Source organism: Lissotriton helveticus, chromosome 5_2 (genome assembly GCF_964261635.1).
Source record: "Lissotriton helveticus chromosome 5_2, aLisHel1.1, whole genome shotgun sequence".
NCBI classification, from domain to species: Eukaryota; Metazoa; Chordata; class Amphibia; order Caudata; family Salamandridae; genus Lissotriton; species Lissotriton helveticus.
The window spans coordinates 3,310,368-3,333,639 of NC_136066.1; the positions used below are offsets into that span (position 1 = coordinate 3,310,368).

Consider the following 23,272-nt stretch of genomic DNA (forward strand, 5'->3'; position numbering starts at 1 on the left):
CGCCGCACGCTGAGAAGGCGGATTAGAGGAGAGTCGGGTGTAAGAGAGTACTCTCCTTCTCAGCGTGCAGTTTCTCCGGGGCTCCCTGCCCCTCTACTGATATTCCTCGCTGACTCCATCCCCTCATCCACATCTACTGGGTGCCCTTCAGGGGCGCCTCTTCTGCCAAGTCCATGATCTTGGGTAATGGCCCTAGAGTGTCCAGTACTCTGGAGACAGCGTTTGAGTCCCTTTCTAGGATCTCTGCCCGTCTTGAATAAAAAGGTAAATAATTTGGGATCTAGATGTGGTGTTAAACCAGACTTATTGTCTAAGAAGAGTCTGTGGCACTCGGCCCTCATCAGGTTTCTGGTTTCTTTTTCAAGGGGTTTCCGGATCCAACATTTTATGAAATTGGATATGTGGTCCATGGGCCACCAGTCAGACCCCCTCGGGTTTGTGTGATGCGGGTGGGGTTAAACATCTCCACTCGCGAAGGGTCCTTGATTGAATTGGAACCAGTTGGTTGGACTATATCCTCGTCAAGGAGATCATTGTCCAAGGTCTCTAAGGGATCGAAAATATACTCGTCGTCCCCATCAAAATTTGTTGGGTGGAAACGCAGGCCCCAGTCGAGGCGTCACAGAGGCAGTGATCGGGTAAGGGAAATTAATCGATTGAAGACTAAAGCGGATAGTTTACAGTGCAGAGAGAGTAGGAAGTAAAAGAGGGGAGGGGTGAAGGTAACCAAACCGTAAATTGGAAGGATATTGAATGAACAGGACTTTAGGAAATAACTTACCTAATAAGTCATAAAAGCGGAAACAAGCAAAAACCAGCTGGTTGTAGGGATAATTGGTTATCTAGGTTAAAATTATAAATAGTTTAAAAATAGTCTCACAGTGGTCATTAAGTAGCAGAGTAAAAACTGTATACTTAACTGTCTGCAGCAGATGACACCTGTTGATTGCAATGTTCTTATTCATGATGTAATGTGTTCTTTAAAGGGCTGCATGTTGGGGCAGCAATAAAAGTATATTGCATAATGTTAGCGTCGTTTATCTTTAATGAAATCAAGATTCTCTCTGTAATATGATTCGAGAATCGTCACTTTCCCTTGTCATCGTCATGACCATAGCGGGCACCGGGTGTTTCCCCGGTGGGCCGCCAGGGTGGGAGCCGGTTTTGAGGCCTTGTGGGGCAGTTTTTGTTACCGGGGGTCGGCAATATCAGCCCGCTGTAACAAAATTGGCCGAAATCGGCCCTCGCAAACATCTTGGCTGCTCCAAGGGGGCCGGCCGAGCAATGTGCGAGGGCCAGTTTTGGTTCCCACCGAAAATGCCCCCACCAGGCCCCACCACCCCACCGCTCTTACCTGCATGGGCCGCTGCTGCTCTAGTGACACTCCCTGACTCTAGTGACACTCTCTGCCCCTCCCTGGTCTTCTCCTGACACTCCCTGCCTCCATGCTTACACACCCAGCCATTCTGACACTCCTGCTCCTGTAGCGATGCTCCCTGCCCTTCTAGTGCTACTGCAGGAGAGTCAGATGGGCTGGGAGTGTCATTACAGGAGAACCCTACAGGAGAATGAGTGCCAGAAGCGCTGGGTGTATCAGGAGAGAGGCAGCGAGTGTCACTACAGAAGCAGGAGTGTCAGGAGAGAGGCAGCGAGTGTCACTACAGAAGCAGGACTTTGAGAAGGTCGGTGAGTGTCAGGAGAGAACATTTAAGTGTTACTCAAGGGTCAGGGACTGTCACTACAGGAACACAAGTGTCAGAAGAGCTGAGTGTCAGGAGAGAAGCAGGAAGTGTCACTCGAGGGTCAGAGTGTCACTAGAGAGGAATATCACTAGATGGGCAGGGAGTGTCACTGGAGGAACACAAGTGCCAGAAGGGCTGAGCGTGTCAGGAGAGGGACACAGGGAGTGTCACTAGAGAGTCAGGGAGTGTCACTACAGGAGCACGAATGTCAGAAGGACTGAGAGTGTCATTCGAGGGTCAGGGAGTATCACTACACAAGCAGGAGTGTCAAAAGGCCTGGGAGTGTCAGGAGAGAGGCAGCGAGTGTCACTACAGAAGCAGGACTTTGAGAAGGTCGGTGAGTGTCAGGAGAGAACATTTAAGTGTTACTCGAGGGTCAGGGAGTGTCGCTACAGGAACACAAGTGTCAGAAGGGCTGAGAGTGTCAGGAGAAGGGCAGAAAGTGTCACTCTAGAGTCAGAGTGTGTCACTAGGGAGAGGCAGGGAGTGTCACTGCAGGAGCCGGAGTGTCAGATGGGCTGGGAGTGTCAGTAGAGAGAGAACAAGTGTCACTAGAGTCAGGGAGTTTCACTAGAGGGTGCCCTTCAGCCATTTCTGCACCTGTAGTGACACTCTCTGTCTCTCTCCTGACACTACAAGCCATTCAGACACTCCTGCATCTATAGGGACAACCTCAACTCTCTAGTAACACTTCCTAATCCTCTTCAGACACTCATTGCCTCTCTCCTGACACACCCAACCCTTCTGACACACCTTGTCGTGTAGTGACACTCCCTGGCCCTCCAGTGACACTCCTTCCCCTGTATTGACATTGCCTGACTCTCTAGTCACCCATTACTCCCTGACTCTCCCTGACACGGTCTCATGAATCTCCATTCCTACATGCCTGTGACCCCAGTGCTCTCTCCTCTGATGCTCCCTATTTTCTGACGACCACCTTCACTGTCCATCCACACCCCCTTCTGGTGCACCCTTTTGTGTCTAGTATTTGTGTTGTCTTCTCCTCTGACCCCACGACAACAGCTTATCTCCAGGTGCCTACGGAAGAGTGTGACCTACGGATCCCCACCCAGGGCACTCCACCTGCACTCCATGCACACAAAAGGCCAGATTAGCACCAGTTGTGTTAAAACCAGTGAGCAGTAGCACCACGTCAAGGTTCTGACCATCGCTACTGTCCAGGCACACCATTCATACTGGCCCAGCCCAGATACTGTCGTTCACACCATTCATAACCCAAGGACTCAGGCGTACGCTGGGAAGCCCCCTCCGGGACCCCCAACATATCGCGACAGATCCAGGACACAAGCTGGGGCCCTGAGAAGGGGCTAAAGAGAGAATGCAGCGGGGGCAAAGGTGAGCCCCTACCTGGCCCTTCCCAGGGTGGAGGGGGATCGGCCGTAATTGGAGGTCCTTACGGCAAGGATTGTTACCCCCACTTACACCCGACACCGATAATCCTCCACAGCCTGCATCCCTCTCTGCCCATCACTGGGTGTTTCACTGGCACTCTCTAGATATATAGGGATGCAGGAGTGACATCACAGAGGAGTGACATCACAGAGGAAGGCGGGGGCAGGATGTACAGATATGGGCGAGGGGAGTGACATCACAGAGGGAGGAGGGGGACAAGATATGCAGCCCTAGGGGAGTGACATCACAGAGGAAGGCAGGGGACAGGATGTACATATATGGGCGAGGGGAGTGACATCACAGAGGAGGAGCAGCCAGGATGTTCAAGCTTAAAGGAGTGACATCAGAGAGGAAGTGGGGTAGGATATACAGGCCTGGGAAAGTGTCATCACAGAGGAAGGGGCACAGGATATGCAGGCCTGGGGGAGGGACATCACAGAGGAAGGAGTGGGCAGGGAGTGTCACTAGAGAGTCAGGGAGTGTCAGTAGAGGGGCAGGAGTGTCAGAAGGGTTGGTTGTGTCAGAAGAGAGGCAGGGAGTGCCACTACAGGAGCAATGGTGTTAGAAGGGCTAGGAGTGTCAGAACAGAGACATGGAATGTCACTGTAGGAGAGTCAGAAGGGCTGGGAGTGTCACTAAAGGAGGAGGAGTGTCAGAAGGGCTGGGGGTGTCAGGAGAGAGGCAGGAAGTGGCAGGAAAGGACTAGGGAGTTAAAGTTAAACAGAGCCTCAGCATCACAAAATGTATGCTGCTGCCACAGACAAGAGTCTGACCTCCTGTTGCTGGATGAAACTCCGGCAGGGGAGGCGTGGACAATAGGTTTCCTGTCCAGGGAGGTGCTGACACCTCACCAGACAGGGTTTTGTGTATTGGGGCAGGGAGGGCTGCATTCAGTGAATGAAATACAGACACTGCCTGGGGCACACAAGGTGCTCCATGCATAGCCCAGTTCAAACCGGTTTCAGGGGCACACAGCCCCAGCTCTGGCACGAAACTGGACAAAGGGAAAGGGGTGTAACCACCATTGCCCCTAAGGCAACTGTTCCACCTAGTTCAGCTTCAAGTGGTGGTTCTCAAAAGAAAGGTGTAGTAGGGTCAACCCTGGGAACCGAGGTTGTCTCTGGCCTAGTCAGAATACCAACTCAAGCTGTTCTTGTCTGTGATGTGGACATGGCTATGTCCTCTACCGTGAGCCCCAATAACTTGGGCAAGTACAGACAGACTCCTTTAATCAATGATAAAGTGGCTCAGGCCTACAGGGACACTTGTGCCAGTGTCACTATGGTGATGCCTGGCTTTGTGGACCCTGGACAGATCATACTAGGTGAAAATTACCTAGTGACCAATGCTAGCAATGTCACTACCACTTGCAGTATGGCAATTGTTAATTTCTCCTGGGGAGGGGTAACTGGCCTCAAGAAGGTTGTGGTTAGCTCAGACCTCCCTGTAGAATGTTTGCTTGGCAATGACCTGGAGACTTCAGCTTGAAGTGGAGTATAGGACCCATGCAGAAATGTTAGGGATATCAGCACATGTCCTTGCTGTGACTCGGTCACAGGTCAGAAATTACAACACTGAACAGGCACTGGATTCTGGAACAATTGACCAGTTGCCTACCAGGAGGAGAAGCAGTAGGGTTAAGGCAATGCCTTCGGGGGAAGGCATTGCCTTAACCCTACTCAGGAAGAGGACCAGCCTTCTGAGGAAGCTGATTGTGAGACCCAGGAGGAAACTGTCCTAGAAGAACTTGAGCCTGATCAGGTTGAGTTTCTTGGGACAGGGAGACCCTCCAGGGCAGATCTGAGGCGGGCACAGTTGGACTGCCCTTCTCTTGAACCCCTCAGACAGCAAGCTGCTGCTGAGGCTGCAGGGAATGCTAGTGGGACCCATAAAGTTTACTGGGATGATGGGCTACTGTATTCAGAGGCTACAGACCCCAAGCCTGGAGCTTCCAGGAGGTTGGTCATACCTTTGGCATTCAGGGCCTTCCTTCTCACACTAGCCCATGATATTCCCCTTGCAGGACATTTTGTCCCTCACTTTCACTGGCCCCATATGTCAGAGTATACAAAGGAGTTTTGTCGCTCCTGTGTCACCTGCCAAGCCAGTGGCAAATCAGGTGGCACCACAAATGCCCCCCTTATACCACTACCTGTGGTAGGGGTTCCCTTTGAACATGTAGGGTTTGACATTGTTGGACCAATTAATCCCCAAACAGCCTCTGGGCACAGATTTTTTCTGGTGGTAGTGGATCATGCCACCAGATACAAATAAGCCATTCCACTTAGGACCACAACAGCACCTGTTGTGGCAAGAGCCCTCCTGGGAGTTTTCTCAAGGGGGGGCTTTCCTAAGGAGGTTGTCTCAGACAGAGGTGCAAACTTTATGTCTGGATACCTGACTGCAATGTGGAAGGAGTGTGGAGTGAACACAAGTTCACCACACCCTATTATCCACAGTGCAATGGTCTAGTTGAGAGATTCAACAAGACCTTAAAGGGCATGATTAAGGGTCTCCCTGAAAAGCTCAGGCGGAGATGGCACATCCTGCTGCCCTGCCTTTTGTTTGCTTACAGAGAGGTCCCACAGAAGGGTGTTAGCTACAGCCCATTTGAACTTCTGTTTTGGCATCCTGTAAGAGGACCCCTTTGTCTGGTGAAGGAGGGATGTGCGTTACCTCTCAAACCTCCCAAACAAGACATTGTGGACTATGTACTTGGTCTCCGCTCCCGGATGGCTGAGTACACGAAAAAGGCATCCAAAAACCTTGAGGCTAGTCAGGAATTGCAAAAGGCCTGGCATGACCAAAATGCTGTGCTGACTGTTTACCAGCCAGGACAGAAAGTGTGGGTGTTGGAGCCTGTGGCCCCAGTAGCTCTCCAAGGCAAGTGGAGTGGACCCCACACTATTGTTGAACAGAAGGGAGAAGTCACCTATTTGGTTGACCTTGGAACTCCAAGGAGCCCCCACAGGGTGCTTCATGTCAACAGGTTGAACCCATATGTTGACAGGGCAGACATGGGCTTGCTCATGGCTACTGATGAGGGACAGGAGGAAGAGAGTGACCTTCTCCCAGACCTGCTCTCTCAGAACCCTGATGGTTCAGTTGATGGTGTAGCCTTGGCAGGCAGCCTCACTGACCAACAGCAGAAGGACTGCAGACGAGTTATACAGTCCTACAGGCATATGTTTTCACTGACTCCACATCGGACTACCTGGTGTACTCATGAAGTGGACACTGGGGACAGTTTGCCTGTTAAAAGTAAGATTTACAGGCAACCTGATCATGTCAGGGACTGTATCAGGACAGAGGTCCAAAAGATGTTGGATTTGGGAGTCATTGAGCCCTCAGAGAGCCCTTGGGCCAGTCCAGTAGTCCTGGTGCCTAAACCTCACACCCAAGCTGGTAGAAGAGAAATGAGGTTTTCTGTGGATTACAGAGGTCTCAATGATGTCACTAGGACAGATACCCATCCAATACCCAGGGCAGATGAACTCATTGACAGATTGGCATCTGCCAAGTTTTTGAGTACATTTCACCTGACAGCTGGCTACTGGCAGATCGACTAGCTGATGATGCAAAGCCAAAGACAGCATTTTCAACGCCTGGTGGGCATTATCAGTTTTGTTCTGAGTGTGGTGCGAGTCTTTTCCTTTTTCTCTTTCCTACCTTTTCGCTGGCCGGACTCGCTGGCAGATATCGCGGGCGGGATTCACGGGCAGGACTCGCGGGCGGGATTCATGAGCGGGACTTCATGGGCGGGACTCGCGGGCGGGAATTCGAGGGCGGGAATTCGCGGGCAGGAATCACGGGCAGGAATCACGGGCGGGACTCACGGGCAGGACTCGCAGGCGGGACATTACGAGCAGAACACATGATTGGCGGGGGAGATTGTGGGCGGGGATTGGAAGGGGGCACCATCTTGGCAGGATGTTGTATCCTGTCCTTGGATAGGTGGGTGTTGGACTGGGCCTTTTCCCCCAATATTTTTCGCTTTTGCCCCCTAATTTAGGGTGTCTCCCCCATGGTAATAAACCTGTATAGGCCATGTGAGGTAGGAGTTGCCCTGTGTTTTAAAATTGTAATGTCATGTAATGGTGTGAGCACTTGTAAATTTCCACCATTGTAAAATGCACCGGACTGAAATGTTCTGTGTTTAAAATGGATGCCATGCCCATGGGTTTTACCACCGGACTGCTGTAGGTCAGCGGTCTAGATAATATTACCCAGTAACCCCTAGCTTTTGGAGGGAAAGCCTGGCACCCAGGGTGCTCAACCCCTCCCCTTGAGCCAGTTTAGGCCAGCTTTGCCAACATTCTAGAAGGTTCTGGCACTGCCTGGGAGGAGGGTATAAGTAAGGGGGATGTGCCACCAGAGAGTCAGTCAGAGCTGGGACAAGAAAGAGAGGGGACCTGCTGCAAGGTGCTACCGCCACATGGGCCTGTGAGCTGGGCCCTGCACCCCTAAACCCCCCCCTCTGCTGTCCCCACGGGCCCCTGACGAAGAAGGACCCCTACCCAGGTCCCTGACACTGTGGGGACCGGGAATTACACCAGCGCTGCGAGGAAGAAGCGCCCAGGAGGTGAGGAGTGGGACTGTCTACCCCCCTTGGGAAGCTGTGGCCCCTTTGAAGTACCGCATGGGGAAGATTGTGCCCCCAAAAGAACTGTTGCTAGCTGAGGTGCTGTGAGGCCCTTTGGAAGCGCTGGGCCCTGGGACTGTTGTGGCCCCTAAGTGCTGGAAGGCCCTGCCTGTCAAGCGCTGTAATTTGGAAGAAGCGCTATAATTGCGAAGCGCTGGAGAAGAGATAATTTCCTGCCCCCGCTGTGTGGCCCGAGGGAGGAGCGCTGCGCTGTGAATAGCGCCATATAAATAATTAAATAATAGGGAGCCTACCCCTTATTACCGCCGATATCACTGCCGCAGCCCGAGGAGTGTTGGCGCTGCCTTGCGCCGAGTGGAAATTGGCGAAAATCACCGCTGCGGCCCGGCGCCGCCTGGAAGGGACCCCCACTGTTGTGGTGTACGTTGCGGCGGCCCCCGGTACCAGGAGAGGGCCGCTGAAGTGAAGAGAGGGCCACGCTAGGCCCTGAGGGCGTCAGATCCCCCATCACGTGACGGGGGCCCGGCCGCGTCATCGACCCGCCCCCGCCAACGCCGCGCCCGGATTGGCCTGCGCGGCCGTGCCCTTTGAAGGCCGCGCAGGGATTGGCTGCCGGCCGGCAGCCAGAGAAGAGGAGCCTAAGCCCCAGGTCCCTGTGAGGTAGGAGGGGGACCCTGGTGAAGCGACGGCATTGCAGGGCCCCCGTGGTCTAGGGGGAGCCCCGATTGTGGCCGCGAACCGGAGCGGGTGCCCACCCCGCCGGTGAGCGCCCCCGCCGGAGGAAGCCGACTGAAGCCCCGGGTCCCCCTGTGGAAGGGGAGGGGCCCGGGTGAAGTTGTCAGAGGCGTTGCGGGGCTCCCGTGCAGAGGATGGAGCTCCGGGAGAAGCGACCGGAGCGGGAGCCGACCCCGCCGGTCTGCGCCCCGAGGACAGGGGCTGGTGGAGGAGAGAGGGGGGGCTGGGGCACACTGTCGGTGCCAGCCCCTCGCCCAGGAGACCCCAGAGGAGCCTGGGGCACGTCTCTGGAAGCCCCGGGTGAAGGCCGGAAACGTGTGGCGTCACCATCTGTTACAGCGCGGGTTCTCAGACCCCAGGGAACTTGCACAGGAGGCAGACCTTTGGGTAAGTGCCAGAGAGTCTGGGAGGACATTGGGGAGTGATCCACAAGGGAGTGGTGCAGGGATCTTCCGACCCAGCGCGGCGGAGGAGGTGAAGAATGGCCCAGCTAGGTCCCAGGATAGTGAGCGGGTTGTAGGGCCTCACATCCCATCTATAGGAGGGAGTGAGACGGGGAGGTGTCCCGAGGTGCCCCAACTGCAGTCACGGGGCCTGGAGAGTTCTTTAAGGGAGCCCCAGGTTGGGAGCCTAGGCGGTCCTGATGTGCCTTCTCGTGAAGGGAATCCCCTAGTGTCAGGCGAACCCGGAGCATCAGTAATCAGAGCTCCAGTGGATCGGGGGTCTGACCAGTCACAGGGTTTAGATCCTGGACTGGAGTTCCAGGTTCAGGGGTTGCCTGACCTGGAGGGTGGGGTACCTGTAATTCAGGTCCCTACCGGTTTGACTCCCAGGGGTACTTCTCCCAGTGGGAGGGTGCGGAACTCTGGGAGGGGGTGCAGAGGGAGCAAGGTCTCTCCTCTGTCACCGGCTCAGCCACAGGGCGCAGATCCCGGGTTGGGTGGCCAGGTTGAGGGTTTTCCGGACCTGGCGGGTGGGACATCTGTGTTCAGAGTCCCCCCAAATTTGACTCTCAGGGGTACTACTCCGGGTAGGAGGGTGCGGAACTCTGGGAGGGGTGCAGGAGGAGGGAGGACTCGCCCCCGTCACTGGTTCAGCCTGAGGGTTTCGACTCCAGGTTGGGGAGAGAGTGGTTGTGTGAGGTGTCCCCGGGAGAAGGAGATGGAGGAACCCTAGGAGGAGAGGTAGGGGGAGGAGAGCCTCGCCCCAGAGAGCTGGTCAGCTTGCGGGTGTAAACCCCAGGTGGGTGGACCAGTGGCAATTTGGAAAGAGGAGAGTGGTCCATGAGTATTACAAGCCTGAGGCTAGAGCCTCCCACTCTAGGAAGGAACAAGGGCCAGAGATTTCTGGATGGCCTAGAGGCCAGTCCTGGCCACATCCCACTAGGAAAACCAGTGGGGTGGTTTTGTTGGTGAAGGGAGGGTTGCGAGAGAGAACCATTGGGTTCCAGGGTGGAGAAGAGACTGCAGGTTCTCCTGTAGTTGCCGGCCTGCGTCCACCTTTTTCCGCCACAAGCAGGGAAGCCCATCAAGGTATTGATCGGTCTACCCTGGCTTTTGGCTGGGGGGGAGTTGTGTTGGACTGGGCCTTTTCCCCCAAAGTTTTTCGCTTTTGCCCCCCTAATTTAGGATGTCTCCCCCATGGTAATAAACCTGTATAGGCCATGTGTGGTAGGAGTTGCCCTGTGTTTTAAAATTGTAATGCTATGTAATGGTGTGAGCACTTGTAAATTTCCCCCATTGTAAAATGCACCTGACTGAAATGTTCTGTGTTTAAAATGGATGCCATGGCCATGGGTTTTACCACCGGACTGCTGTAGGTCAGCGGTCTAGATAATATTACCCAGTAACCCCTAGCTTTTGGAGGGAAAGCCTGGCACCCAGGGTGCTCAACCCCTCCCCTTGAGCCAGTTTAGGCCAGCTTTGCCAACATTCTAGAAGGTTCTGGCACTGCCTGGGAGGAGGGTATAAGTAAGGGGGATGTGCCACCAGAGAGTCAGTCAGAGCTGGGACAAGAAAGAGAGGGGACCTGCTGCAAGGTGCTACCGCCACATGGGCCTGTGAGCTGGGCCCTGCACCCCCCCTCTGCTGTCCCCACGGGCCCCTGACTAAGAAGGACCCCTACCCAGGTCCCTGACACTGTGGGGACCGGGAATTACGCCAGCGCTGCGAGGAAGAAGCGCCCAGGAGGTGAGGAGTGGGACTGTCTACCCCCCTTGGGAAGCTGTGGCCCCTTTGAAGCACCGCATGGGGAAGATTGTGCCCCCAAAAGAACTGTTGCTAGCTGAGGTGCTGTGAGGCCCTTTGGAAGCGCTGGGCCCTGGGACTGTTGTGGCCCCTAAGTGCTGGAAGGCCCTGCCTGTCAAGCGCTGTAATTTGGAAGAAGCGCTATAATTGCGAAGCGCTGGAGAAGAGATAATTTCCTGCCCCCGCTGTGTGGCCCGAGGGAGGAGCGGTGCGCTGTGAATAGCGCCATATAAATAATTAAATAATAGGGAGCCTACCCCTTATTACCGCCGATATCACCGCCGCAGCCCGAGGAGTGTTGGCGCTGCCTTGCGCCGAGTGGAAATTGCCGAAAATCACCGCTGCGGCCCGGCGCCGCCTGGAAGGGACCCCCACTGTTGTGGTGTACGTTGCGGCGGCCCCCGGTACCAGGAGAGGGCCGCTGAAGTGAAGAGAGGGCCGCGCTAGGCCCTGAGGGCGTCAGATCCCCCATCACGTGACGGGGGCCCGGCCGCGTCATCGACCCGCCCCCGCCAACGCCGCGCCCGGATTGGCCTGCGCGGACTTGCCCCTTGAAGGCCGCGCAGGGATTGGCTGCCGTCCGGCAGACAGAGAAGAGGAGCCTAAGCCCCAGGTCCCTGTGAGGTAGGAGGGGGACCCTGGTGAAGCGACGGCATTGCGGGGCCCCCGTGGTCTAGGGGGAGCCCCGATTGTGGCCGCGAACCGGGGCGGGTGCCTACCCCGCCGGTGAGTGCCCCCGCCGGAGGAAGCCGACGGAAGCCCCGGGTCCCCGTGTGGAAGGGGAGGGGCCCGGGTGAAGTCGTCAGAGGCGTTGCGGGGCTCCCATGCAGAGGAGGGAGCCCCGGGAGAAACGACCGGAGCGGGAGCCGAGCCCGCAGGTCTGCGCCCCGAGGACAGGGGCTGGTGGAGGAGAGTGGGGGGGGCCGGGTCACACTGTCGGTGCCAGCCCCTCGCCCAGGAGACCCCAGAGGAGCCTGGGGCACGTCTCTGGAAGCCCCGGGTGAAGGCCGGAAACGCGTGGCTGCTGCGAGGCTCTCGCCAGAGTGAGGGAGGGCCTCCGCGTGTTCCCGCGCCAGAGCAGAGCCCTCGGGTAACGGCGAGAGAGGTCCTGGACAGCCGGTGAGTGGGGCCCAGAGGGAACATTACCGGTGCCCGGCCCAGGGTTCTGTTGCGGGCGGCTGCATCCCTACCCCGGAGGGCCAGTACTATTTTCTTTTGATAGAGACCCCAAGGAGGGCTCCGCTGCGCCTGTGCCCCTGCAGTGCTGTAACGTTTGGGGGCATTAGGAACCCCGAGGTGTTCAGAGAGGACGCCAGCTTACCCAGTGTTCTTTTGGGGCCAATAGCTACTATGGACCAGGATACCAGTTAGGCCTACTGAACTGCCTACAGAGACCCCTGCTCATCATAAAAGCCACGGGGGAGAGGTAGAAGGTTGTGGTGGCCCCCAGGGAAAGGTTTGATATGCATAGCCAAGCGAGATGCTCAATGAAATGCACATTTTTGCCTGTTGCCTGATTTTCCCTGAAATGTTTAGGCCTGACATCCCAACCATATGTTTATACCCCGAGGAGGGTTTGCCCTAGTTTGAGGTTCTTAGGCCTAGAGTCATGCCCATGTTAAATGCATAAGTGCCCCCCCAGGTTCAATGTGATTCGGGCCTAGTGTCTATGTGACTGCTACCTGCCTGACCCCCCCTAGTTAGGGCCGAGCCTTATGCGAAAGCCGGGTGCCTAGCGTACTGCGTCCCCTGCCCAGGATTGGGGGACGTCTGGTGGCTAATGACGGATGCCAATATGTTGATGTTTCACGCCTGTTAGGTGATCCTAAGCTGATTCCAGGCTGTTAGACAACTAAGGTTGTGGGCCCCTGCGGATGTTATTTACCTGCCTAAGTGAGCCTAATGTACGCACTGGTGAGGTGCGCAATGTGTTAGATGCCCAGGGTATTGCTCAGGAATAATGCGCCAGTGTTGATATGCTTATGGTTACATGCCTAATGTCACAGCGTAATGTGTATGCCTAAGGTTCAATTGCATACTGAGGGCCAGATGTAGGTGGCCAATTACTGGTCGGTAACGGCCGAATTCGGCCGTTACCGACCGGTAATTGGATTTTGAGATGTAGGGCATGCATTTACAGAATCGGTATTTTACCGATTCTGTATTTACAGATTCGGTAAAATTACCGAATCGGTAAATACAGACTCGGTAAAATACCGATTCTGTAAATGCAGATGTAGCTGGCACATGTCAGAGTGCCACAGGGCTCTAAGAATCGGTATTTTACCACCCAATCCAATTGGGTGGTAAAATACCGAATCCAGGTGTTCATGCACATGTGTGCATGCACACCTGTGCCATGTGACACACAGACATGCCCTTAGGGCATGTCTGTGTGCCACATGGCGCACATGCCTATTTTTGGGGTGCCAGAGGGTGTCAAAGTGACACCCCCTGCACCCTTGCTAAAATCGGTAATTACAGATTCTGTAATTACAGAATCGGTATTGCCCATTGATTCCTATGGGCTGCAAGGCCCATAGGAATCAATGGGCAATACCGAATCGGTATTTACAGAATCGGTAAATACCGAATCTTAACGATTCGGTATTTACCGATTCTGAAATACCTACATCTCCCCCCCTCTATTTTACCACCTCTTAAATACCGATTCGGTATGAATCGGTATTTAAGAGGTGGTAAATTAAAATTACCTACATCTGGCCCCAGGTGCCTACTACCCTGATGAGATTGTCATCTCCCTGGCCTATGGTGATGAGACCGATATCTAATGTTGATGTGCCCTTTTATTATAGGTGTCCTGCCCCTGTGCTGGCCTGACGTGTCATTCCAGGCCCCTGGTGATATCCCATTGCTGATTTATTGCAGGTGTTCCTGTATGTTGGGATTTACTGTGATGCCATGAAGTTTTTCTTTACAGGGGTTGGGCTGGAGTTATAGTGCACAGTGTGTACTCATGCTGATGGTGTATTTTGCAATTACAGCCTATCACTAAGGATGAGAGCCTGAGGTGGCCCCGCCATATTGGCCCCAGGTTCAATGTTAATTTAGTCACATTTTTATATTTCAGATGGACTTACGGACTCAGCCCTTACTTCCCATGTAAATAATCCCCCCTTGATACACTTGGCTCTGGTGCCAGTTGGCGCCACGCTGTGATACCACTGTTGATGCATTTTTGCCTTGCAGGTTGGAGATACTAAACTACTTACTAATTTTCCAACTCAAGCTGGTGTCCTGCCTCTTTTGTGGTGTGTCGTCTGTGGGTATTGCGTGAGTGCTTCACATGTCCTCCGAAGTTTGGCCTGCCCGCTTGGTTCCGTGCTACCCCCCTGGAGATTTGGTAACCCCATTTCTTACAGTGGGCATATATGTGTCCTTCTGTTTCCTGCTTAGAGATAGGAGGGTGGTTACTATATAAGGCTTCTGCTCCCTCCTCTCCTTGCTTGGGTTCTCTTCCGGTTTTCGGCCCCGGAAGCACTTTGGCCTTGTTATTCCTGGCGTCCTGCTGTTTGGATCTTGTACCCAGCTGCTTGGAGGTTTTGCTATTCCCTTTTGGACTCCTGCTTTGGCTCATGAGGGGAATCTCTTTTTCTACAAAGGACGTGTCTGTTTCCGGCTGGAGCAGACATTGGATGGAGTGAACGTCCTCTACAGGGTCAATTGGATACTTCAGGAGTCATTTAAGAGGACTGCATAATGCTGTGGTCTCTAGTGGACTCTAGGCAAGAGTATTGTTTACCTTCCCCAATTAGTATATTTTATTTTTTCCAGTGCACTTGGAAAGGAATTGTTTTTGGGACTTCTTGGCGGGTTTTTTGGACACTCGTGTTTTTTGAAGTGTTCCTTTTTTTCCCGCATATTAGAAGAACTTGGTATTACAGAACTACCTTATTGTGGATACCTTACCTACCCCTTTTTGCTTCTGTTCATCAAGATCCCTCAAGAATACATTTAGAGCACACACCACATTCTGTTCTGCGTACGTGGAAGATATAGGGGGTGGGGGTTTGCCGGGGGGAGGAATGTTATTTTATATTACATTCTTTTCAGCGGATTCATCCCTCTATTAATCTGCTATCTCTTTTTGCTTGCTGCAGTATGTTCCTGGTATGGAGATGTGGGATGCCTGCAGTCTAGAGGATGGTCTTATGAATACCTGTATTACCCTAAATATCTGACGTCAACCGGTTCTTCCCTGAGTGCGTTGCCCACTCGGGCGATTGTTATTGAGTATCGCTCGAAGGGTGTAGGCACTGTAGGGGTAGACTCGGACCATCTTCGCTCCTGTATGGTCTGCTCCCTTGGTGGATAATGATGATCCCATTCTATATGACTTTAAGTCCTTTAAGGAGCCGATGCGACGTTTGTTTGCGAAGCATACTTTTATGCGGGCTAGCGATGTGGAGCTCCTTAAGTTACGACAGGGTAAACAGGACTTATTGGTGTATATAGCTACATTCAATCGTTTGGTATCAGAGACACATTGGCCCAATAAAAAGAGAACTTCCCTTTTTTATCAGAGTCTATGTGAGGAGGTAAAAGATGTGATATCCCAGACCGTTGATCCCCCTGAAGACTGTACTGAGTTTATCGACCTAGTGGTCGAGGTTGATCACAGATTATCAGAGAGGAAGGGGGAGAGGGGGAGAGGTATCACTTACCCATGTCTAGGTATCATGCTGGTCGTAGCGAGGTTAAAACTGAGGTAGGAGAAAAGAATCTTCCTGAGCCTATGCAAATAGGGAGTATTCAAAGTCCTTTGTCTAAGGAGGAGAAAGAGAGGCGACGAAGGCTTAATCTTTGTTTATACTGTGATGTAAGCAGGCATTTTGCACGTGAATGTACAGTTAAGCCCTCTTCAGTACCAGTACAAAAGTCTGTAGCTTTTGTGGAACAGGGAGGAATGTTTGAGGTACAAGAAAACGTACATGATTGCAATCCGTATGATGTGGCAGGGTTGGTACCTCGAGTACCGCGTCATTTTACCATTACCATCACCTTAGTTAAATCCGGTAACAAGAGAAACACCTTTCCTGTTCTTTTCGATTCCGGTGCCACGGGAAATTTCATGGATATACAATTGGCTAAGACTTTTGGAATTCCTTGTGTTTGTATGACCCATCTAGAAGAAGCCGTTAAGGCTGACGGGGGTGGCGGAGCACGTCATTGCTCCAGGAGAGGTGTAGGCGAGGCAACTCGCATTCGTCCCACCCAAGCTCTGGGATCTAGGGGTCTACAGTATTCACCAGTAATAGCCTACTAGGGTACTCCCTACCGCATCTGTTAATTAACTCACAGTATTACAATAGCAGACGGTAGTGCATAATTCATATTTGTTGATTTAGGTCCTGACGAAGTGCCAACTGACCTATTTGGGGCGATTGAGGCACGAAACATGTTAACCAACTTCACCTTGATAGCCCCTTAGGAACATTACTCCCACATAGGGGCTCCCGCACCACTTTTTACCAGGCTTGAGCTACCTTAACCATTAAACTTGACCTAAGTAGGACTGCTCCAGCCCTTTTTTATTTTCACTCTCCTGTGCACTACCTAGCCCCCACACCTGTACGCACCTAATGGGTTCTTCAAAAAGATCTCCGATAAAGAGCCCTATTTACGGGAGCCCGTCAGGCATTGCAGCGCCGGCCTGACGAGGGGCAAACGCCCAATGATGAAGCATGACATCCTTCGGGGTGTGTGAGGGCATCATGAAGAAAGACCTCCCTGTCCCCCACACCCAGCCAGGAACTGCACACCCCCTTTAGACTTAGTTAGCTTCCTTGGGAGCCAGTGTGCAGGACCTCATAACTCGGCTCCCTGCCCCTCTCTTGATAAAAAGTGTCAGGAGTTAGGCATGGAGTTTCACTGCAGGATTGTCAGAAGTGCGGTGAGTCTCAGGGGAGATGCAGGGAGTGTCACTACAGGAGCAGGAGTGTTGGAAGGGCTGGGAGTGTCACTTGAGAATTAGGGAGTGTCACTAAAGGGGCAGGGAGTGTCACTAGAGAGTCAGAGAGTGTCACTTTACGGGCAGGAACTGTCACTACAGGAGCAGGAGTGTCAGAAGGGCTGTAAGTGTTAGGATAGAAGTTAAAAATGACGTCCTATGGGATTATTTAAGTATATTGTTTCGTTTGTGCCTTCTTTCTTATATCAAATTCCGACTCCATACACACACTCACCATTCATAAAGGTCACCGCTCAACTGGTGGCTACAATATATTGGCACAAACACCTATTATTCATGAGGTAATGATTGTAATTCATTAAAATCATTTTATACAAGGTTTAAAAAGAATAGTAGAATTTGTTTCAAGTCAAAAACATTTTTATCCATAGTCAGCATGAAAAATATGTAACATTACTAAAAACAATTAATCACATTCACAATAATTCAAAAAATCATAACACAAGAGTTAAAAAGAGACAGTAATCTTTGTCATAAATCGCCATAATCCACGATATAACTTATATACAAACACCCTGATGCCTTGTAGATAATCAATATCTAGGGTGATGTTTGTATAGATGATTTGTGGCAACAGAAAAAGGCGTTGACGCGTTTCGAAGGGGTTCAAGGATAAAACCACATCACAACACTGTTGGCCACCTGGTGAGCTTTGTAAACTTTTGTGTATCTCTGAAAGGGTTATAATACTGGGATTTGTGTATGGTCTTTATTCAGAAATATATGCTAATTTTTACTCCGGAAGCCCTGTACTAAGCCCTTTTGTGTGAGGCGCACTATGAAAGTTTTAACGTTGCTGGTAGGGTCTGAAGAAGGTCTGCAGTAACAAGTTTCATCTTTACTATGTGAATACCGTTCTTTATCCACTTGATGGAAGAATAATACCATTTTTCATAGGATTCCCTTTTTATTTATGAGTATTTTATTTACATGATTTATTCGCATTTACAGAATATTTTAAGCCAGATAAATCTGTAGATGGTGTTTGAGCAACAAAGAACTAACGGAGAGGCATAAGTTGAGGCAGCTGTGTGCCAGGACGGTAAGGGCTAGTGAAGAGAGGAAGATAGGGTGCTCCACTGTGTCAAGTTGTAGGTAGGTCCAGGAGTCAGAGATTGAAAAAAGTGTATTGGTCAAAGGTGCTAAAGTTGGATATGTTACAGCGCTGTTTACCTGCACTGCAGAATACGGAAGCCAGGCTTTAGCAGGTTAAGAAGATCACTGAAGGAAAGATGAAGTGTGAGGCGGCTAATGATACGAATTCTGGAATTTCTCCAGAAGTGCAGGGGTAGTCTTTCTAACCCATGGGTGCAAGGATTTGGTTCAGCGCAGCTACGCGGAGTAAGAACATCCTGGTTGACCTCACTATTAACACTAGCACAAAAAAGCTCTCTTTGCTCAGGCAGTGTTTTCAGGTTACTATCAGCGGTCCCTGTCAACAAATTCAGGGATACAGTGGAAATCTAAAACAATTATTTCATCTTGTGTACCCAGTCAATTGCTGTACTGAGAAACAACTGAGACATTTATTTTTAAAATGTTTATTTTGGAAGTCTTAATCTCGTGCATAAAATACGAACGCTAACCCCACAGAAAGAGAATTAGAGAGCAGTTAATATTGTAAATGTGAATGCGAAAAATAGGGACATCTCCAGCATTTTAGCGAGTTGAACACAATCCTACACCCCCTGCTATTTCTGAAGCTACACTAATTTTGTTAGTTAATCTAATGAGTAGCATCCTAGCCGGTGGAGTTTCTAAGATGGATCGCACCGCATACGTCTGGTAGTTTTTTTTAATCGGAGTTGTGCCGAGAGAGGGAAGCAAACCTGCCTCCATGTAGGACAAGAGTCCCAGCACAGCTCTCAGCTTTCGCAGCTAACACTCCGCGATTGAGAGTGGACCTGGATCAGCAAACCACCATGACCTCTGGCGATAATCTCTAGAGCGAGGACCTCCCCCAATCAATGGCCGAATCCCGGGGTTTTTTAGGGTTTTGACCACTGATTTGATCAAAAGTAAAAAAAATAAAACCAGTTTATTTATTTATTTTTATTTTGAGAGTTTTATATAGCGCTGGCTAGACCCGGAGGTATCAGAGCGCTTTACATAAGGTTCCACAGAAATTACAAAATTGCAACAGTTACACGTTACATCAGTTACTAGAAAAACATTTCAAGAGAGTACAAGACGAAATAAATGGAGCTTAGAAGGGTAAAGGGGTGGGGGTAGATAGGATGGAGAGACAAAGGAGAGTCTGCCCAAAGTCCGGCTGGGTAGGTGACGGCCGAGGGGGAAGTCCATAGCACATCTCCTCTTTAGCTATCAAGTAGCTCCACCGGGCATCGGTCAAAAAGCTAGGTCTCCACGGTCAGAGGTAAGTCAACAGACTTCGTATCCTGATGGGATGGGATCAGGGGCAGCCATTTTGGGGTCAGGCGCAGAGTGATGTTCATGCCCCTTGTTGTTGGAGATAAGTCAGTTCCCAGGATTGTGTTTATGAGCAATCATGAGCTTCCCTGGTGGTGAAGGAAGTGGACCATCAGTTGGGATGGACCACCACTGTCCCTCCTGTAGCTGCAGCAGCATGGGCGCCATGTTTGAATCAGGCGCGGCCGGGGATCATTAAGTCCCCCACGTCTGCTCCCCTGTGCCCCACTTCTACTTTACATGACTATGGAAGTGTCCTCCCAGTGTGTTCTTGTGGTCTGAGAGTCTGCCATTTAGTGCAGTATTATCTTTCTACCCGTGTTTGGTACTCATGTGTAACTTGCACCCGTCACTTTCTCTTGTAACTTACTGTTTTCTACCTCCTACATTTGTTAATTTTCGATTCTTGCACAAGTGCCACCATTGCCTTCGTAACGTTTGTTCTTGTGCTTGAGTGCCCTCCATTTATTGCAGTATTATAGCTTTATGTTTACCGTGTACGCTTTTGTAACTTGCACACGTCACTCTCTCCTCCTGTAACGCACCGTTCGCTCCTTTTGTACTTTGTTGGCTCACGATTGTCATTATTGCTTCATTTAATGTAACGTTTGCTCTTGTATTTTATTCACTTGTTTCATTTCTGTTCCTATTGTGAAGCGCTGTGACACCTTCGGGTAAAGTCCGCGCTGTATAAAAACGCATAAATAAATAATAAATAAATAAAATACCCCCCCTGGGCCCCGCTCCGCCCCCTCCCGAGTTTCCCCCCCAAGTCCGCTCCCTTTGTGCCCCCCCCCCAGGTCTCCTTCCGCCCCTCATGCCCCGCCCCGCTCCTTCCTCCCTCCCTCCCTCCCCGCTCCTTCCTTCCGCCCTCATGCCCCGCCCCGCTCCTTCCTTCCGCCCCTCATGCCCCGCCCCGCTCCTTCCTTCCGCCCCTCAGGCCCCGCCCCGCTCTTTCCGCCCCTCAGGAGAATAACTTCCGCTCCCCTCAGACGTCCCTACGCTCGCGCCTGCATACGTCACACGGCGGACGTGTTCTACGTCGTTGCTAGGGGCGGGTCTCTGCATGGTAGGGCGCCCAATAGACAGAACGCCCTGACGTGTTGACGTGAAAGTCACGTGGCGTGGACGCGTTGCTAAGGGTCTCGTCTCTGGCGTCGGCGCCTGGCCCTGTGGAGCCTTGAAGAGGGGGCGTCTCGGCGCCACCGAGGGGTCAGAGGTCACCGCGGGAGGAGCCCACGAGAGAGGGTCAGAGGTCACCCACAGGAGGAGCCCACGAGATGGGGTCAGAGGTCACCGGGGGAGGAGCCCACGAGTAGAGGGTCAGAGGTCACCCACAGGAGGAGCCCACGAGAGAGGGTCAGAGGTCACCCACAGGAGGAGCCCACGAGAGGGGGTCAGAGGTCACCCACAGGTGGAGCCCACGAGAGGGGGTCAGAGGTCACCCACAGGAGGAGCCCACGAGAGAGGGTCAGAGGTCACCCACAGGAGGAGCCCACGAGAGGGGGTCAGAGGTCACCCACAGGAGGAGCCCACGAGAGAGGGTCAGAGGTCACCCACAGGAGGAGCCCACGAGAGGGGGTCAGAGGTCACCCACAGGTGGAGCCCACGAGAGGGGGTCAGAGGTCACCCACAGGAGGAGCCCACGAGAGAGGGTCAGAGGTCACCCACAGGAGGAGCCCACGAGAGAGGGTCAGAGGTCACCAGAGGAGGAGGAGCCCACGAGAGAGGGTCAGAGGTCACCAGAGGAGGAGGAGCCCACAAGAGGGGGTCAGAGTTCACTAGAGGAGAAGCCCACGAGAGAGGGTCAGAGGTCACCCACAGGTGGAGCCAACGAGAGAGGGTCAGAGGACACCAGAGGAGGAGGAGCCCACGAGAGGGGGTCAGAGGTCAGCGGGGGAGGAGCCCACGAGAGAGGGTCAGAGGTCACCCACAGGAGGAGCCCACGAGAGAGGGTCAGAGGTCACCCACAAGAGGAGCCCACGAGAAAGGGTCAGAGGTCACCCACAGGAGGTGCAAAGGTCAAGGCCATCCTTGGGTGTCATACCAGGAGGCTCCTGGGTGCAGAGGTCAGGACTATCATTGGGCGCAAGAACGACCCCGGGAGCCTCCTTGGGTGAAGGAACAGGGGCCCCGGGCTGCAGGAAGCACAGGCGCCTCCTTGGGTGAAGGAACAGGTGCCCCGGGCTGCAGGAAGCGCAGGAACATCCTTGGGTGAAGGAACAGGTGCCCCGGGCTGCAGGAAGCGCAGGAGCATCCTTGGGTGAAGGAACAGGGGCCCGGGCTGCAGGAAGCACAGGAGCCTCCTTGGGTGAAGGAACAGGTGCTTCGGGCTGCAGGAAGCACAGGAGCATCCTTGGGTGAAGGAACAGGGGCCCGGGCTGCAGGAAGCGCAGGAGCATCCTTGGGTGAAGGAACAGGGGCCCCGGGCTGCAGGAAGCACAGGAGCATCCTTGGGTGAAGGAACAGGTGCCCCGGGCTGCAGGAAGCGCAGGAGCATCCTTGGGTGAAGGAACAGGGGCCTCGGGCTGCAGGAAGCACAGGAGCCTCCTTGGGTGAAGGAACAGGGGCCTCGGGCTGCAGGAAGCGCAGGAGCATCCTTGGGTGAAGGAACAGGGGCCTCGGGCTGCAGGAAGCGCAGGAGCATCCTTGGGTGAAGGAACAGGGGCCTCGGGCTGCAGGAAGCGCAGGAGCATCCTTGGGTGAAGGAACAGGGGCCTCGGGCTGCAGGAAGCGCAGGAGCATCCTTGGGTGAAGGAACAGGGGCCAGGACTGCAGGAAGCGCAGGCTCATCCTTGGGTGAAGGAACAGGGGCCCCGGGCTGCAGGAAGCGCAGGAGCATCCTTGGGTGAAGGAACAGGGGCCCCGGGCTGCAGGAAGCACAGGAGCATCCTTGGGTGAAGGAACAGGGGCCCCGGGCTGCAGGAAGCGAGGCCCTGGTCGGAGCAGAGACATGTCCTTTGTGGACGAGGTCCTGGAGGGGACGCACGTCGACTCTCTCTGGAGGAAGTCTCAAGAGCTGCAGAGTGATTCGGTAAATGAGGCGCCGTACTGCATCCTAATCATGGAGAGGGGCTTGCACCAGGGTCGGAGTCACTAACATAAGGTTATTAACCACCTCACAATCGATGATTGCAGACAAGGCAGTAGTAGTACGTTGTAAGAAGGAGCTATAGCAGGGTGTGGCCTACGTAGCTCCAGAAAGGGTGCATCCTTGTCAGATTTGGCAGCTAACTATTGACGGTGAATTTGGACTCTACTTAGATTTATTATTAGGAAAAAATGTGTAGGATGTCCTGAAAACCTGCCTCAATCCAGTCGAAAACGACTGGATTGAGGCAGGATTCCCTAGGCTAAAATAGTTCACTCCACGTTATTCCCTACCTTGTTCAACATTTATATGTCTTCTCTGGCAGGGATTGCAGAACAACAGGGCTTTGAGATCATCTCTTATGCAGATGATACTCCGCTCATGTTCCCGATCGGCACGGATACAGTAGCTGAGAAAGCACGGTTTGCCAAAGGTATACTTGTAATGTCCAACTGGATGATGCAGAATTGTCTCCAGCTAAATCCGGGCAAGACCGAGATAATGCTAATGGGCAAAGCCGCAGCTAGTTAGTCGGATGACTGGTGGCCTGCCCAATTGGGAACAGCCCCAATCCCGACCCAGTGTGTTAAAAACCTAGTGCTGAAACTTGATTAGCCTTTATCTATGGAAGACCACATTGACGCAACAACTAGCTCATGCTACTATAGCCTGCGTCTGCTGCTCAAAAACCTCACCTTTATGCCGACAACCAAGTGAAAAACCCTGGTCCAGGCTATGGTCATGAGCCAACTAGATTATGGCAATGCTCTGTTGGTAGGGGTTGGAGAGACCGGGCTGAACAAACTGCAGGTGATTCAAAACACTGCAGCTAGAATGGTATTGAATCGCCCAGCGGGTACCGCATCGGCTCCATTACTGCGCTAACTCCACTGGCTACCAGTGAGAAAAAGATTGCACTTTAGGATCTGCTGTCTCACTTATACAGCACTTAAAGGAAGAGGCCCCAAATACCTCCAAAAGAGACTTAACAAATATGTACCTCATAGAAACCTTAGGTCA

At 52.7% G+C, this 23,272-nt stretch overlaps 2 protein-coding genes across 2 annotated transcripts in view; one reads left to right on the top strand and one right to left on the bottom strand.

Annotated features, from left to right (window-relative positions):
• The window catches only part of LOC144761137 (uncharacterized), a 332,465-nt gene extending 312,683 nt beyond the window's left edge, over nucleotides 1–19,782 (bottom strand). The window contains exon 1 of the mRNA XM_078646598.1: nucleotides 19,656–19,782. The gene's annotated coding sequence lies outside the window, so the exon portion shown is untranslated. The remainder of the gene's footprint in view (nucleotides 1–19,655) is intronic.
• A 584-nt stretch (nucleotides 19,783–20,366) lies between these two features.
• The window catches only part of DYNC2I2 (dynein 2 intermediate chain 2), a 94,426-nt gene continuing 91,520 nt past the window's right edge, over nucleotides 20,367–23,272 (top strand). The window contains exons 1-2 of the mRNA XM_078646601.1: nucleotides 20,367–21,926; nucleotides 21,973–22,195. Of these exons, the coding sequence (XP_078502727.1) occupies nucleotides 22,115–22,195 (81 nt within the window). The 5' untranslated portion in view covers nucleotides 20,367–21,926; nucleotides 21,973–22,114. The remainder of the gene's footprint in view (nucleotides 21,927–21,972; nucleotides 22,196–23,272) is intronic.